Source organism: Felis catus, chromosome B1 (assembly GCF_018350175.1).
Source record: "Felis catus isolate Fca126 chromosome B1, F.catus_Fca126_mat1.0, whole genome shotgun sequence".
Classification (NCBI taxonomy): Eukaryota; Metazoa; Chordata; class Mammalia; order Carnivora; family Felidae; genus Felis; species Felis catus.
Window position 1 is genome coordinate 159,821,302 of NC_058371.1, and position 17,537 is coordinate 159,838,838.

Sequence of the window (17,537 nt, forward strand, 5' to 3'; positions counted from 1 at the left end):
TGCTTAAAAACCTTCAGAGACTTCCTATTGCTTTCAGCAGTGGTTCTCCATTATTATATACATGTGTCATTAGTAGAATGCAGGATTTTCATAACTGAAAATTCACACAATGCCTGATCTCTTTCCATTATGGTGGGCTACTGGGTGAGGGGTGAGGTGGAGCTTCCCCTCTAATGATTACACTTTTCTCCATTCTAAATAGCTTCTGCGGCATGGTATTGGTTTGTCAACAAGTTCTGATAGTGAAATGATTACCCAGTTACTGGCATATACACCTCCTCAGGAACAAGATGGCACCCCAGACTGGGTAGCAAGGTAATTGTAAAACTAGGCTAAGCTCACAGCTCTGCTACGAGAGCTCTGTGTTGCAGAGCTTATGTCTTGTGTTTATAACTGAAATTATTCAATTATTTAATTAATTCCAGGATTAAAAACTTAATGAAGGAAGCACCTACAGCATATTCCCTGCTTATAATGCACAGAGATGTTATTTATGCCGTACGAGATCCTTATGGAAATCGCCCTCTATGCATTGGACGTCTTATTCCTGTATCTGATATAAATGATAAAGGTGATGCACTTCAGAAGAAATACAATTTCATAATGCTTTTCCAAGTTCTTGTCCTACTATTGGTACACTCTCAAATCTTTAGGTATAGGAAGCTTATGAATGAGAAAGAACTAGATAAAAAGAAAAAAAATGATGTAGTACTTCGTTGTTTTTTTTTTTTTTTTTTTTTTAATGTTTATTTATTCTTGAGAGAGAGGGAGACAGAGCATGAGCGGGAGAGAGGGGAGAGCAGAAAGAGAGAGACACACACAGAATCTGAAGCAGCCTCCAGGTTCTGAGCTGTCATCACAGAGTCCAGCGTGGGGCTTGAACTCATGAGCCTGAGAGCATGACCTGAGCCATAGTCAGATGCTTATTTATCTATTTGGTGTTTAACTGTTCTCTTGAAATAGGTAGCCTCTTGTAAAATTTCTTGAATCCATTAACTGAATTGTCTTGTGATTTACAGAGAAAAAAGCTTCAGAAACAGAAGGATGGGTGGTGTCTTCAGAATCTTGTAGTTTTTTATCAATTGGCGCAAGGTAAGTTTTGTTTCACTCAGCATATTCACTTTTTCCACATCAGTAAAAAAGTTTTTTGTTACGTGAAAGTTTTCTTTCTGATGGCTGCTAGAAGGCCTATCTATAAATGAATGCAGTTTCTTTTGTGCATTTTACTCAGCACTGGCACTGACTTTAATATTCCAGTAATACCTCTAATTTTGAAACTGGCATCTTGCTTTCAAAATACTATGAGACTTATTTTAGAAAGGAAGAATCTCCTCAACAAGGAATAATTATGATCGAAAAATTTAAGCCAGGATAAAAATGTTCTTTTTAACCTCTGTTCTTCCAAAACTGAGTAAAATGTATGGCTTTTATTTTTTAAAATAAAAATTAGAATTTAGGGATAAGATAGAAGTATTAAATTTTTTTAATTTATTTTATTTTTTTTATTATTACTTTTTTTTATTTTGAGAGAGCAGGGGGAGTATAGTGAGAAGGAGAGACAGAACTCTAAGCAGGCGCTGCACCATCAGCTCAGAGCTTGATGCAGGGCTCGAACTCATGAAATGTGAGATCATGACCTGAGCTGAGATGAAGAGTCAGACACTTAAGTGACTGTGCCACCCAGGCACCGCAAGATACAAGTATTAGATTTACTGCTGGAAGAATATTAATTTTTTATTTTTTAAGCCATCTCTATATTAAACTGAACCACTTTTCCTTTATAAGGGAAGGGACTCTTTGTGTACTTTACAATAGATGTTATTATCAGTCTTAAGGACTGGTTTATTTAAAGTCTTCTTTCTTTAACATTGTTTCCCAAGATATTACCGTGAAGTCTTGCCTGGAGAAATTGTGGAAATAACCAAACGTAGTGTCCAAACTCTTGATATTATACCAAGGTCTGAAGGAAACCCGATGGCATTTTGTATCTTTGAATATGTTTATTTTGCAAGACCAGATAGTATATTTGAAGGTAAATAAAATATCTTTAACTTTTTACTTAAGTTTCTTATTTATCTCACTGAAACATGGCAGTTCTTGGTTCAAAGGCTTACCTGGCTCTTTGGAGGCACATTGTTAGATGCTGTGGATATGAGACTGAACCTACAAGTCATAATATCACTATTTTTCCCTTTCATGCTGGACCTTGTTTTCCTTTTAGGAGTAAGGATTATGATTTTCAAATATGTAATAAGGCCAAATTTTTTTTAAATAGTGAATTCCCCAGTTTATGTTTTCTGCTTTAGTTGTTTTATATGCTTTACTTTTTGTACTCCATGTATAGAGTTCTAACAAGCTAGTTTTCTTAGAATAATAATGAAATGCTAAGTAAAAATAATCTATTTTTTTTCTCAAACATTCCAGACCAAATGGTTTACACAGTAAGATACCGTTGTGGTCAGCAGCTGGCAATTGAGGCACCAGTGGATGCAGATTTGGTTAGCACTGTTCCGGAATCTGCTACACCCGCTGCTCTTGGTTATGCAGGAAAGGTATTTCTCTTGACATGCAGTGAAATGCTCTTATAGCACTGAAATCAGAAACCCTTGTATATAAAGAGAAACTTACCAGTATATTACAAGGAAAAAGAAAATGTTGGATCCTTTGCAACAAGAGTTATTTTCCAACCTTTTCATTCAATGGCACTGTTTTAGTGGAATCCACCCCAAGATTCACCTAAAGATGAGCAGAATGATCCACTTCACTTAAAAAGACAACATCATTGGGGCACTCGGGTGGCATAGTTGGTTAAGTGTCTGACTCTTGATTTTGGCTCAGGTCATGATCTCATCATGGTTCGTGAGTTTGAGCCCCACATCAGGCTCTGTGCTGATGGCGTGGAGTCTGCTTGGGATTTTGTCTCTCCCTCTCTCTCTTCCCCTCCCCTGCTTGTGCTCTCTTTCAAAATAAATAAATAAACTTAAAAAAAAAAAGATAGCATCATGAATACCTATAGAATTTAGTGGTAATATTTACTTATTACTAAAACTTATTTCTTGAAGCACCCTCCTTCACAAACCACTGGTTTATTTGTTCTCTATTTAGTATGGGTGATCACAAAGCCGTTTATGTTCATTTTGTGTAATGTTTTTAGTACTGTGCTTAGTTTCATTTTCCATAACCAGATAGATTTATATGACTATGGTGATCCTGGGGTGTCCTCATCTGCATTCACTATGTTGAAAGTTTTATGTTTTCAAAAGAAATGATATGCGCACATTTTATTTTATTTGTTTTTTTAAATTTTTTTTTAATGTTTATTTTTTTGAGAGAGAGAGTGCAAATGGGGGAGGGGCAGAGAGTGAAGGCGACACAGAATCCAAAGCAGGCTCCAGGCTCTTGAGCTGTCAGCACAGAGCCTGACACGGGGCTCGAACCCACGAACCGTGAGATACGACCTGAGCCGAAGTCGGACACTTAACCGAGTGAGCCACCCAGGCGCCCCAATATGCACATATTTTAGATTAGTATTACCTTGAAAGATGGATAAATCACCTCCTGTCCCTCAAAAAGCATTCTTTGCATACTGGGTTTTGTTTTTTATTTTTTTTAATGTTTATTTACTTTTTGGGAGAGAGAAAGAGCACAAGCTGGGGAGGGGCGGGGGGAAAGAGAGAGAAAGAGAAATCCCACATGGGCTCTGTGCTTACAGCAAACTTTGAGATCATGATTTTGAGCCAAAATCAGGACTCAGATGCCTAACTGACTAAGCCACCCAGGTACTCCTGCATACTAGTTTTAATTCATTTCTTGCTGATAGTTTTTAATTGCTGTGAATTTTTTTGTCAGTGATTTATTGTCCTGTCTGCACACACTTACTGTTCCTTTCCAAGACAGGGAAGTAATATTTGTTTAAGAGAGAAACATTACAACTTCTGACAAATTCAATTGGTTTTCCCAATGAGTATATTACTTTGAACGAGTTTACTTTTTGCCTTTTTTTCCCCTACAATTTAAATAGTGAAGAAAAATTGTAATCTATTGATGGAGAGTTCAGAATAGCAATTTCATATGTTTTCATACATATTATAATGGAAGAATGACCTAGAGAAAATAAGAATCTAGAGTTCTCTATATGTTGCTGTTCATTGTCCTTTTATTTCTTGTCAGTGTGGGCTTCCATATGTGGAGGTGCTATGTAAAAACCGGTATGTAGGAAGAACATTTATTCAGCCAAACATGCGGTTGAGACAACTTGGTGTTGCAAAAAAATTTGGAGTATTGTCAGACAACTTTAAAGGCAAAAGAATCGTTCTTGTAGATGATTCAATTGTGAGAGGCAATACCATCTCACCTATAATCAAATTGCTCAAAGAATCTGGTGCGAAAGAGGTAAGTATTATTAAAACATAACCCTAAAGTACCGATAATTAATAGTACGATACTGGCATAAAAATTGCAATTTAGTACAGTGAATGAAAATGGATAGTTCAATAAAATAAATTGTCATCTTTCAAATGAGTTGGTTTAGGAATAACTTTGCAGCAACTTGGAAAACATATAATAGCCACTCTTAAACTGCATACTAACTATAATCCTTAATAGACTAAAAACCTCAATATAAAAGATTAAAATTTTTATAAGGTTAATTTTAAAAACTCACAAAAGCCACACAATAAAATGTTTGTTTAATTTTTAGAGTACTTCTCTTTTTGAAGATGTAGAACAAATCCTACTGTAATAGATTTGCCACATTGGGTTATATTTTAACTCTCAAAGCTTATTCTAACTCTAAATATCTTAGTAATTCAAAATACAGAAGTGGGGTGCCATTTACAACTAATAGTTAAGTGGAGTCAATAATAAAATCTCTTGTAGGAGAAAGTGGCATGGAAAGCAGTGGCAGTCTCTCTAGAAAGCTTTGAAAATAATTGTGATTATGATTTTCCAGCTTTTTTATGGCTGTTAGAATTATGATAATCTCTTCAGAATTCCTTGAAAATTTTGTAATTAAAAACAAAGAGGTGTAAAGTAAATTCACCATTTGTTACGGTAGTGAAAAAGAATACACAACAGCTTATGTATCTACCAGTAGGAAATGTATCTACCTAAGTATGATGAAATATATTGTAGCCACTAAAAACTGTAATTATGAAGACTACGTAATATGGGAAAATCTTTGCTTTATAAGAAAGGTAAAATAATTGTGGATGCCAATTATGGCCATGTAAATGTACCTTACAAAAGGCAGAAAAGTAATAATAGAGAAAAAAAGCTCCTAATAGTAGTTAAGGTTTTTGTTATATCCTGTAGACCATTTTTTTGCTTTCTGAAATGGTAAAATAAGAGGTAGGCAAAAGTGGCATTCAAGAGAAAATGAAGGTGGTCTTAGGAATATAAAGTCATTAAATGGGAAATAGAAGAAAGAAATGTTCTCATTGATAGATGGTAAAAGGAAACAATAGGCAACTCAGTAAAAAGAATCTTTTACAAGTGGCTGACATTTTGAAATCTTTGTCCAGATGCTTTGGAGTTTAGAGCAGGGCTGCTCCAGAAGGGTTATAAATGTTAGAATAATATGTGAAATGATTTCTTTCCAAGGTACACATTCGAGTAGCTTCACCGCCAATTAGATACCCATGCTTTATGGGAATAAACATACCAACAAAAGAAGAGCTTATTGCCAATAAACCTGAATTTGAACATCTTGCAAAATATCTGGGTAGGTATTAAAATTTCTCTAAACATTTTTTTTTAACAGAGAAAATCCAAAGCCTGTCAGTCTTTATACTTGTAATAAAAACAATGTCCAGCATTTGTTAAAAATAGATAATTTTATAACATGTTAAGCAGATACTGAATAGTATTCTGAATAGAGTGCCTGGTGTGTATACACACCATGGTAAGTGCTATATATTGGAGACCTAGGCCAAGGTGAGATCAGGTGAAAAGGAAGAAAGGCTTTCTAGGTAGAGGGAACTGCAGGCATATCAGTTAAAGCCTCCCAAAGATCAGATCTGAAGAAAAACAAGAACAATTTTACCACAGATTATAATAGAATAATTTAGATGTGGGTACAAATCAAAAAGTGAAAAGCTAATGTAGGGTTATCTTTAATAATGAGGTCAGCAGACTTGGAGATTAGCTTATCCTGGATAAGACAGTTGCTTTTCTGTTTTTTTTTTTCTTTTTTTTTTTTTTAAATTAAAGTTTATTTATTTATTTTTGAGAGAGCGAGCAAGCAGGGGAGGGGGAGAGAGAGAGAATCCCAGGCAGACTCCCCATTGTCAGTGACCTGGGCTGAAATCAAGAGTCAGATCTTAACCAGCTGAGCTGCCCAGGCACCCCAAGACATTTGCTTTTCAAATTAGGTGAGATAAACTGTTTTAATATCACAGCAGATGTTTAGCCAATGTGCCTTGGTACCTCCGCACTGGTTGTCTAGATGGCTGGTTTTGACATGCCTGTGCCTTACCAGTTAAATACTTTGAATATCATCCAATTGGTACCTTATTGTGAACACTCACTTTTTGCCCAGAACATATCTGTATTATTGTAATAATATCACAGATACCGTATAGTTAGGCCATGTTTCCCTTATAAATGAAAAGACTTAGGAAAAGTAAAGTGACCTTGAGCTTAAATTTGAACCCAGATTTTCCTGACTTCAAAGTCTGTTTTTCATAATCCAGAAAATTACTAAAGAGACTTTCTGAATCCATTCTAGATTTGAAGCCTCCAGTGCTATTTTAAATAGCAATTTAAATTCCAATTTCAAATTTTAAAAAATTATAAAGGCCCAGAATTTTATTGCTTATTCCCTCTCCCCTCCTCCACCCCTGCTTTTTTTTTTTTTTTTTTTTAAGAATATGAAAGAGAAATTTTTATGCTGGCTTAAGTTTTCCTGTTTGTGACTATTGTCTTGTGAGGCAGATCTTTCTTTCCAAAGGAAGCATTATGACCTTTTCCTTTTCCCCTCTTTCCCTCTGTAGGAGCAAACAGTGTTGTATATCTGTCAGTGGGAGGACTAGTTTCATCTGTACAAGAAGGGATAAAGTTTAAAAAACAGAAAGTGGAAAAGCAGGATATTATGATTCAAGAAAATGGGAATGGTCTGGAATGCTTTGAAAAGAATGGTCATTGTACAGCATGTCTCACTGGAAAATACCCTGTGGAGTTGGAATGGTAGTTGATAGGGGCAGACCTGATGTTTCAAAATATAAAGTTGGTCAAGAAGTTATAGTGGTGGTTATACCTTATCCATTTAACTGTTACTCCCTTGGTCAATGTAAAATGCCATATGCTTATGATTACCTTTATATATTTTGAGATTTCTTTTCTGAAAAGAGTACCAAAGTGCTATGCTTTCCTTAATGATCCTAGATAAATATTTTGGTGTCATCTAGGAGTTTGGATGATCCTTTGTTTTGTTTAGTAGTTTAGTACTTTGAGGCTACCAGTTATGAGATCATACACATTTAAGTTCAGATCAGCAACAATAATGCAATGAATAGATAAATTTCTGTTTTAGTAGGGATGGCCAGGCACTATAACTTCCCACAGATTCTTAGAAAATTTTGTGGAATGTTTCTTGAGTTATTGCAATTCGGTTGTGGAATATTTTCATAATTGAACCTTGCTAATTGCATATAATGCAACAACACTGTTTTTGTGGTGTTTGTTTGTTTGTTTACACACAAGCATTGGCTAGCCTTTTTCACCTGGTCAGAGAAAGTAGGTAGTAAGTGGCATTTCCCAGGTCCATGCTTTAAATGGTTTGCAAGAGGTTAGACTAAGATGGTGTGATGCAAACAAGACATGAGTTAAATATAACATTTCACTCAAACCTTGAATCCATTATATCCCAAAAGTGTCAAGCCTCTAGAGTTCTCAGTGTGGTTTTGACCTTTCTTCCCTGTCTAACTTTAGACAAATCTTGAAACATCAACAACAATAAATACATGCCTCTTTGTGCCTCACTTTTCCCGCCTGTGCAGCGGGGTACTTAGTAAATTAATTAATAGGGATGTGAAAAAGTGTCATACTTTTTGTGGTGGTTAGAGCCATCCTTTCACCCCTCAGTTTTAAGATAGTGCATGATTATTAGCTTTTGAAACGTTGGCTGTTATTCTGAAATTGAGATTTCATTATGATGAAGGGAGACATACAGTTTAGCAGTGCTTTGCCACCTGTCTTTGAGATGTCCTAAGGATGATTGTAAAAACATGTCTGTGGAAGGTGTTTTTCTACATTTGACTATGAAGTATGATCTATATACTACTTAGTGCCCTTATAGTATAAACCCAGCAAGTAACCTAGTACATTTGAAATAAAAAATAAATTTTTAGGTTCTAACAACCCTTTTATTCTTATTAATTATATGTTCTTTTAATAAAGTGCTTGATCATTTGCAAACATATATACATATATATGTACAAATATAGATATATCATTGCAATTAAATGATCAAATACAAACCCTGTAGGGGCCAATTTTGTTTAAGATCAAGGTGACAACTATTTTGGAATTAGCATGCCTGTCTGATTCTAAGCATCACCTTATCACTTTTTTTCCACTTTGTTTTATTGGGATCTAACAAATACAGTTTTTTTGAAGTGTTTTCCTGTAACATCTGAGATTTAAAATTTTAAGATGCCTTGCCCTCAACTCCTGTTTATGTAAGATTTTTTTCAAACATAAAAGTGTTTGTTTCTGTGTTATTAAGTTACCTTAATTTGATGTATATAGTGTCCAAATCCATTTAGGAATTTAATATTTATTAATAACTGAAATCTTCTGTCTTCATTTGGTATATAGTCTCACATATTATATTATGGCAGGCCAAGATAAAATCTTGACAGCTATTTAAGCCCATGTGCAGCAGGCATCAGCGGGTTAGATAATGCTGTGGCAATGACACAAGCAAATTGACATTTGAATAAAGCCCTGGGACCACTTGAGTGTATAGCCTCTTGTCTTAAATGTATTCCTCATATCAGCATGGAGGAGGCAAGACCTGTGGGTCAATTTTGAATTGGCCTTACTTACATTTGATTTTTAAAAACAAGAGACTCAGGGAAAGTACTAAACCAAAATCTCTGATTTGACTTTCGTGTTTTCCATAGTTTTTGTCTCCCATTGTTTTTATTTTGTTTTATTGAGATGCTTTTATAAAGGAATATGGGACTGTGAGAGTTTGGTTATTCTACAAATTTCTTAATGTTTCTCCATCATGGCCTTTTATTTCACAAGTTTCTGAAGTCTGAATTCAATTACAGTTTTTTACATTTAATCTCAAATGTTGTTTAACTGTTTTAAATAGCAGAGTGCTGAAAATTACAAAGAAGATGAAAAAATGTGTTTTCACAGGATCTATATTGTTGTGAATTAAACTAAGCCTACTTTTTTGTGACTTCATTGTGATGTATTGGTGATAAATATATGTAATAAGTGTGTGTAAGTATGTGTGTGCTTTTTTTTTTTTTTTAATAATGACCTTTGGTTAGTGCATTATGATGAGTAGCGCAGTAATAGTCACATCCAGGCTCCATTCTTGGCACCAGCTAGTCAGATCTTATTTCTCTGATCCAGGCATTTCAATAAATAGACCAGTGCTTATGAACCAGGCAAAAGTCCTGGCTAAATAGGAAGGAGAAATAAAGTTATTAGAAACGTAATGCTGAGTAAGCACTAGAATAGTGGTAAGTTTTGTGGAAATACCAGTGAGAATGGGGAGTGTCACAGAAGAGCTGGCTTAGATTTCCAAAATGTATGTGTGTGTTGGGGGAGTTGTGTTGTTGTTGTTTTTTTTCAGTCAAATTTAGGTAAATCAATAAATTGTATATTCAGACAATAGAACTTTATTCAGTCCTAAAAAGGAATGAGCTGTCAGGCCATGAAAAGATATGGAACTTAAATGCATATTACCAAGTGAAAGAAGGCAGTCTGTCAAAGCTGTATACCGGGTGAGTCAAACTTTATGCCATTCTGGAAGGCAAAACTATGGCTCAGTTCATGATTGTGGGATCCAGACCCACATTGGACTCCATGCTAAGTGTGGGGCCTGCTTAGGGTTCTCTCTCTCCTCCCCCCTCCCCTTTTTCCCCCCACACCCCTCCATCCTTCCCTCCCTCTCCCTCTATCCCCTGCTTACGCTAGCAAGCACATCGTCTAAGATGGAAAAAAAACAATGAAGCCATCAGTGATTGCCAGGAGTTAGTGGGGAGGAAGGGATAAATAGAAGGAGCACAGAGAATTTTTAGTACCATGAAACCACTCTGTGTGATATTATAATGGCGAATATATCTCATTATATATTTGTTCAAACCCATAGAATGTACAACACCAGAATAAATCCTGATGTAAATTATAGACTGGGTGATAATGATGTGTCATTGTAGGCTTATCAGTTGAAACAAATGTACTGCTCTGCTTGGGGATGTTCATAATGGGGGAGGCTCTGCAATATGCAGAGCATATTGGAGGGCAGGGGGTTTGTGGGAACTCTCCTTCTGCTCAATTTTGCTGTGAACCTAAATTAACTGCTCTAAAATATTGCCTATCTTAAAATAAACATACTAAGTCCCACCTCTAAACGACAAAAAATAAAATAATATATGCATATATGTTATTGCCTCTGAAAATCTTGCCCGAGGGCATCACCTGAATCTCATGCCTTCTTCGAGTTTCAGATAGAGCCTGGTCAACTCCTAAGGGAAATTGCCTTCTTGTTTCTTAACCAAGTCAAAATAAATATCCAAGCCTCTCAGAAAAAACTGCATGCTGCTTAGACATTTTAGACTAAGCTATAGTATGCAATGTAAATTTGTGTGTGTGTGCACACGCGTGCATAAATTTTCTTCTTAAGTAGCTAGGAGTTCGATGGCAGGAGCTGATGCTTTTAACCTTTTTGGAAGTTCTCAGGATCTACCATAACACTGAACTCCTTGCACTGTGACAAAATGGAAAACCACTGCACAAAGGAGGCCCACACAGGAGGGCCCTGTACTCTTCCTCAATCTCTGAATTTGCTTCACTGAAAATTACTTGTTTGACTTCACTATTGACATACTGATGGATATCTTCGATATGATGATTTTGTGTTAATTTGGCTAGGCTTTGGTGCCTAGGTGTTTGTTCAAACACCAGTCTGGATGTGGTGAAGGTATTTTTTAGATGTGATTAACATTTAAATCTGTAGACTTTGAGTAAACCAGATTACTCTCCATAATGTGAATGGCCCTCATCCAGTCGGTTGAAGGCCTTAAGAACAAAGATGGAAATTTCTTGTAGAGTTTTTAAAATTGCCATAGACACCCTGCTAGAGTTGCCAGCCTGTTGGCCTGCTCTACAGATTTCTAATTTGTCATCTCTCCAATTGTGTGGGGCAGTTTATTAAAATATATCTATTGGGGCACCTGGGTGGTTCAGTTGGTTGAGCCTGTGACTCCAGCTCAGGTCATGATCTCACAGTTTGTGAGTTCAAGCCCCATGTCAGTTCCACACTGATAGTGCGGAGCCTGCTTGGGATTCTCTCTTTCTGCCCCTACCCCACTTGTGTGCTCTCTCTCAAAAATAAACAAACTTTAAAAAAAACTAAAATACATGTATCTATCTCTGTGTCTCTGTTTTTCAAATGTGTATTTTTTATATATATTTTATATGGTGTGTGTGTGTGTGTGTGTATAAAATGTTGTTTCTGTTCCTTTACAGAACTTTAATAGACTCCTTTTGCAAACAGCATGACCTCCCTCATCCATCCATTCTTTCCTAGCCACCTGACAAAACAAGCCTGAATGAACCCAACCACTAATTTTCTCCGCCTTCAACTTGGCAGCTGAGCACCGTTAACAGTAAATCACTGTTCTCCCAGTTGTGATGCTACAAAGCAGACAACAGGGAGCTTATCTTTAGGGTAGTAGGACAACGTGATTTATAATGTATATTTGGTCTTTGTCCTATTTCTAGCACAGATATCCTAAAGCCCTTAGGATTTCCTAAGTGATAAGAGCAATTAAGTGTCTTTTTGGAAAATTCCAGTGTAGCGGTGCCTGGGTGGCTTAGTTGATTAGGCCTCCGACTTGGATGCAGGTCATGATCTCGAGGTCCATGAGTTTGAGCCCTGCTTCAGGCCCAGTGCTGACAGCTCAGAGCTAGGAGCCTGCTTAAGATTCACTCTCTCTCCTCTCTCTCTCTCTCTCCCCACCCTTCCCCCACTCATGTTCTGTCTCAACAATAAACCTCTAAAAAAATTTTTTTAATTCCAGTGTAGTTAATAGTGCTGTATTAGTTTCAGCTGTACAATATAGTGATTCAGCAGTTCTGTGTAGTACTCAGTGCTCATCAAGATAAGTGTACTCTTAATCCTTTTCATCTATTTCACCCCCACCTACCCACCTCTCCTCAGGCAACCAGCTATTTTCTAAAGTTTGGTTTGTCTCTAATAAAGGTGTCTTGGTATTCATAACAAACTCCTTTCAAACACACCTGATTTGATGTTAATGAGGTGACTTTCTGAACATATCTCATAGGGGATAGTTGCCAGGGGAACTAAATACATGATTAGAGGGTTGACCATTCATTCCCATTGCCCTGACTCTCAGGGAGAGGAGGAGGCTACAGGTTAAATCAATAGGTAATGGCCAATGATTTAATCAATTGTGCCTTCATAATTAAGCCTTTACAAAAACCCAGAAGGACAAGGTTTGGAGAGCTTCATTCTTGGCGACATGGAGATGAGGTGAGTGGTATGCCTGGAGAACATGATAGCTCCTTGCTCCCTTCCACGTACCTTGTCCTCTGCATTTCTTCCAGCTGGATGTTCTGAGTTAATTGTGTGGTGGGTGGAAACCCCACACATTGAAGGTGGGGTCAAGGATAGTCAAAATCGCTTTTGAAATTATTATTTTTTAAAGAAATGGCATTGACAACTGAGATAAGTGGGGGATTAGGTGAAGAGAAGTGAAATTAGAATGTAGCAACAAATGTGCAAAGGATCAGCAAGGTTCTAGGGTAGGCATTTGATATAGTGGACAGGAGAAGAGTAAAAAGGTAGTTGGGGAAACAGGTGTCTAAGACATGAAACTTGGGGCAGCTGGGTGGCTCAGTCAGTTAAGCATCTGACTCTTGATATCAGTGTTGTGACTTAAAGCCCCATGCTGGGCTCTGTGTTGGGCGTGAGACCTACTTAAAAACAAAAAACAACAAAAAAAACCCCTGAAACTCTGTTTTCAAGGTACTTACCTAGTATAAGAAGTCAAACTTAGAAATAATGTAGTTGGGGTGCGTGAATGGCTTAGCTCAGTTAAGCATCAAAGTTTTGATCTCAGCTCGAGTCGATCTCAGGGTTGTGAGTTTAAACACTGCATTGGGTTCCATGGGCATGGAGCCTACTTAATGCAGCTGTTGCTAGCTTCTGTGAGAAATATAAGACCCCATTTGGGAAGGGGCCAAAGGCTTTTACCCTAGGGAAAAGCTAATATGCTAGCCTGTTACAGTTTTGTTTTGTGGCAGCAGACATGAGATTCCTGGGTCAAAGAGAAATTTATTATTCAAGGCAAAAGCAGTGGCCAGAGCTTCATTTATCAGTTCCCCCTGCCTCCCAAGTCCCACTGGGGTGATGGAGTCAGACAGAGATGGATGTCTGCGCATGCAGTAGGTTGTGTTACAGGAAAGAGTACTAAGTTTGGGAGATTTGCTTTTATAGGAAATGGAAGCAAGCCTGCTCTTTGGGAAAGCATTACCTCAGCTCTGAAGATCCGTCACCCCAAACAACCCTGAAAAATGACCTGGATAAAAAGCAATCAATACCTTGTATTTTTGGCATGCCCAGCAAGAATTTGCAAGGACATTCAGGCCCATGGCAGAGTGTTCCTCCCAACAGTATGCTGGGTTCATGGGATGGTGGGGGAGGATAGGTAAATTCCAATACAAGGCTTGAAGAAAGGCATCAAGAAGGTGATGTTTAAGCTGTGTTTTCTTAAGAGGAGTAAATGTGCATCAAACAGGCAGAGGGAGAGGAAAGGGTATTTCAGCCTGAGACCTAGCCAAAACACAGGTGTGGAAATTTGATAAGGGCTTGGTATATTCAGAAGATTTACTAGGGTCTCATCATAGCTGGAGCTTACAGGACCAGGTATGAGGAAGGGGGTGGGGGGAGCAATGGCCCACTGACAGGGCTAGAAAGAGAACCATCTTGTTTACCTTGGTAAAGAGTCTGACTGTCCTCCTGCAGGCAATGAGGGACCACTGAAGGGGGGCTTAAGCAGGAGAATGTTATGGTTAATCTGGTTTATATTTTAGAATGGTCACTCTAGATTACCAGCTAAAAATGGTGTCTTGAACACCGACTTCTGCATTTGCTTCCTCTTAAGCCCCTTTGAAAATGATATTAAAGGGATTTAAGAGTCCTAAACTCTTAAGGATTAGAGGAAAAGATAAAATTCTGGAATCAAAAGCAAATGGTTCAGCTGATTTGGAAAAGTTGAATTTATATATATTTTGAGAGAGAGAGTGCATGTGGGTTGGGGTGGAGAAAGCATCCCAAACAGGCTCCAAGCTGTCAGCATGGAGCCCTACATGGGGCTCTATCCCATAAACTGTGAGATCATGACCTGAGCCAAAATCAAGATCGGACATGTAACCAATGGAACCACCCAGGAGCCCCTGGAAAAAGCTAAATTCTAAATCAGAGAACAAAGGTAATAAACAATCCTATTTATATCACAGAACCCCTTAAAAACCTGAGAAGTTGGCTTCTGGAAAAAGGGCTGACAAGGGTAACTAAAAGGATTGGAAGGTCATTTAGGGAATGAGTTATATCCTTATGCCACTACTCATCACCCCTGCAGCTTAATTCTGAAGTCTTTTATTCATGAAAGAGTAAAACAATATTTTTGTGTTAGAGGATACCAGGCACCTGAAACAATTAAGTAAAAAAATTTATACTCAATTCTGAGACACATACCTCCACCCCCACATACACCACAGCCCTTCTCTCAACTTGATTTTCAACGAACTTGTCCCACAGACTCTGTTTCCAATTGCTTTTAAATGTCCCACTTTTAAATATGTGCAGATAAGTCACAATTACCAGACACCCCAGGAAGCCTCTAACATGAAAGATAGTGTCTGAGGTCAACTAAAGAAGAAAAAAGCATATCCTACAGGGGGAAAAACAAAAAAAGCTATCATTAATATCAGAGTTGAAAGATGATAATGAATAAAACCGACATCACTCTAGCAGCAATTCAGAGTTGGAGCCAAGCAAGACTGGAAAAGCTTTAGGGAAAAGCTGACCAAGAAGACCTGAACTAAGGTAGCAGTAGTGGAAATGAAGATAAGAACAATTTTTAAATGCAGATTGTAGGTCCCTCTGTAGAAAACTAATTCAGAACCTCTGGGGATAGAGGTCCAGGAATCTGTAATCTGTTTAACATCACCACAGCAGCTAGACTTTGAGATTAGGGACTGGAGACATAGGGTCTAATTGGGTATGGGGGGGGGGTGGTGGTGTCTAGATTTCTTTACTGGCTGGGTGGATGATGGTGTCATTCTCAAATACAGAAACAAGTTTGGGAATACCCCCTTCCTCCTAAAAAAAAAAAAAAAAAAAAAAAAAAAAAAAGATGATAGTTTGAGTAGCCTGTGGTCCGTCTGGGTGAAAGTATCAATGAGCAGGTGGAGCTAACCCTTGCTTGGATTACTGCTAGTTTCTTACCACTGACCCTTAAGGACACAGGGTGTCCCATGATTTTTCATGTATGGTTGTCCATGCTGGGCTGTTTTCTCAGTCCTTCAGCACACACACACCCCAAAACAACAACAACAAACTCAGCTATTGCAGAGAGTAGCTTAAAAATAGCATTCTTGCCTTTGACACTTGTAATAATTTATGTCTCCAACGATAACTTGGAAACCAATTATTATTTAGGCGTGTAGCTTTGGTCACTCTCTCCCACTCAGACCTGTTTTATTTATTGCTCCTATTAGTGAAAAAGTTTTTTAGTCATCGTTTAAAACCTGTCTCTTCCAATTATGTCTGTCTCAGCCTAATTATGACAGGGATCTCCTTTGCAGGCTTCGTTGCAGGAGTCACAATCTTCCCAAACGTTACCGCAGATTTCCAGACAATACAGAATGGATTAAGCGTTTTCTTTTTTTCTTTTCTTTTTAATTTAACGTTTGTTTATTTTTGAGAGAGACAGAGTGTGAGCAGGGGAGGGGCAGCCAGAGAGGGAGACACAGAATCCAAAGCAGGCTCCAGGCTCTGTGTTGTCAGCACAGAGCCCCGCGAGGGGCTCAAACTCACAAGCCGTGAGATCATGACTTAAACCGAAGTCGGACGCCTAACCTACTGAGCCACCCAGGCGGATTAAGTCCACTTTCTATTGCACTTCACAACTATTTCATCTTCCTTTACATCAACCCTAGGCAATATCTTTCTCTCCACTTTGTGGAAAAGACGACACCGTCTCTGAATTAAAGTACTTTGCCCGAGTTTCTTGGTATAGCTCCACACTGGTCAGCTCCAACGTCTTTGAAAATCTTGCCCAAAACCCAGCGCGACCAAAACAGGTGCCTGAGCTGACAGCATTAGGCAAAAAGGCTGCCAGCTCTACTCCCAGGTTGGCCCAGCCCTCTCGGGAGGGGGCGGGGCAGTGAGACACTACCTGCTCCGGGTAGCTCCAGATGACGTCATTGCAACAGCGACGCAGAAGATTTACGCGACAGCCTGCGCCTCTTAGATCCCAGCGGTCATTGCGGCCAGCAGGCTTTACGGCTTGGGTGTGGCTGCTCTTTCACGTATGTGTGGTGAGGTCTCCCATTCAGCTTGTTGGGGGGTCAGGTTGCGCTCAGACCTCTGCCCCAACCCTCAGGCCAGGCCTTCAAAGTGAGTCTCGCAGGAGGTGGTGTCCAGCGGGGACTTGTGTGGGAGAAGTGAAGTAAGGTGAGGCCTGGCGCTGCCTGTGCACAGATTGTTGAACTTCAGGGCCACTGCTTTGCTTCGGATGTGAGTCAGTGGCATCTGGCAGGTTGATGTGCAGACTAAAGTGACCTGTGTGATCTCTTCCTGAGTTGTCCAGCCTCGGACCCTCTGCCCCTTCTTTAGAAGAAAATAAGTGTGCCCCACCTCCTTACTAGGTTTGGAAGCTATAAAGTACATTGTTATTCAATGTAGTTGTGTAATGGAAATTAAGAAGCCCATGGATGGGGAGGGGGGAAGTTTCTAGATTATTTAACTGTCTTTAAGATAACTAATAACCTAGAGAGAGACCTCTGGAGCACGACAGTTTGTTGACAGTCTTAAGACCTTTGAAGACTAAATAGCAGCATCTACTGCTGTAAATGAAGTAGGGAATATCTTTAACTTCATGGTTCCATTACATGTGAATCTGCTAAACTTACTTCTCCCTCCCCCCCCCCCCACTCTTATAAGGGCTCAGAAATGTTTGGGTGTATAAAAGTATATAGTGTTCTTATATTTATTTGTTCATTCATGTATTTGTTTTTTATTTTTTAAAAAAATGTTTATTCTT

General features: G+C 38.4%; 2 protein-coding genes across 7 annotated transcripts in view; both read left to right on the forward strand.

Annotated features, from left to right (window-relative positions):
• PPAT (phosphoribosyl pyrophosphate amidotransferase) overlaps positions 1-9,460 on the forward strand; it is a 35,809-nt gene extending 26,349 nt beyond the window's left edge. Inside the window, exons 4-11 of the mRNA XM_003985361.5 lie at positions 203-315; positions 426-571; positions 1,020-1,092; positions 1,881-2,032; positions 2,425-2,552; positions 4,171-4,392; positions 5,602-5,722; positions 6,993-9,460. Coding sequence (XP_003985410.3) covers positions 203-315; positions 426-571; positions 1,020-1,092; positions 1,881-2,032; positions 2,425-2,552; positions 4,171-4,392; positions 5,602-5,722; positions 6,993-7,189 — 1,152 coding nt within the window. The 3' untranslated portion in view covers positions 7,190-9,460. The remainder of the gene's footprint in view (positions 1-202; positions 316-425; positions 572-1,019; positions 1,093-1,880; positions 2,033-2,424; positions 2,553-4,170; positions 4,393-5,601; positions 5,723-6,992) is intronic.
• Positions 9,461-12,717: 3,257 nt separating this feature from the next.
• Positions 12,718-17,537, forward strand: part of AASDH (aminoadipate-semialdehyde dehydrogenase) — a 49,012-nt gene continuing 44,192 nt past the window's right edge. Inside the window, exon 1 of one of the 6 annotated variants that reach the window (XM_045056343.1) lies at positions 12,718-12,739. The gene's annotated coding sequence lies outside the window, so the exon portion shown is untranslated. The other 5 variants (XM_019829476.3, XM_019829477.2, XM_006931107.4 and 2 more) reach the window with 5 other exon arrangements.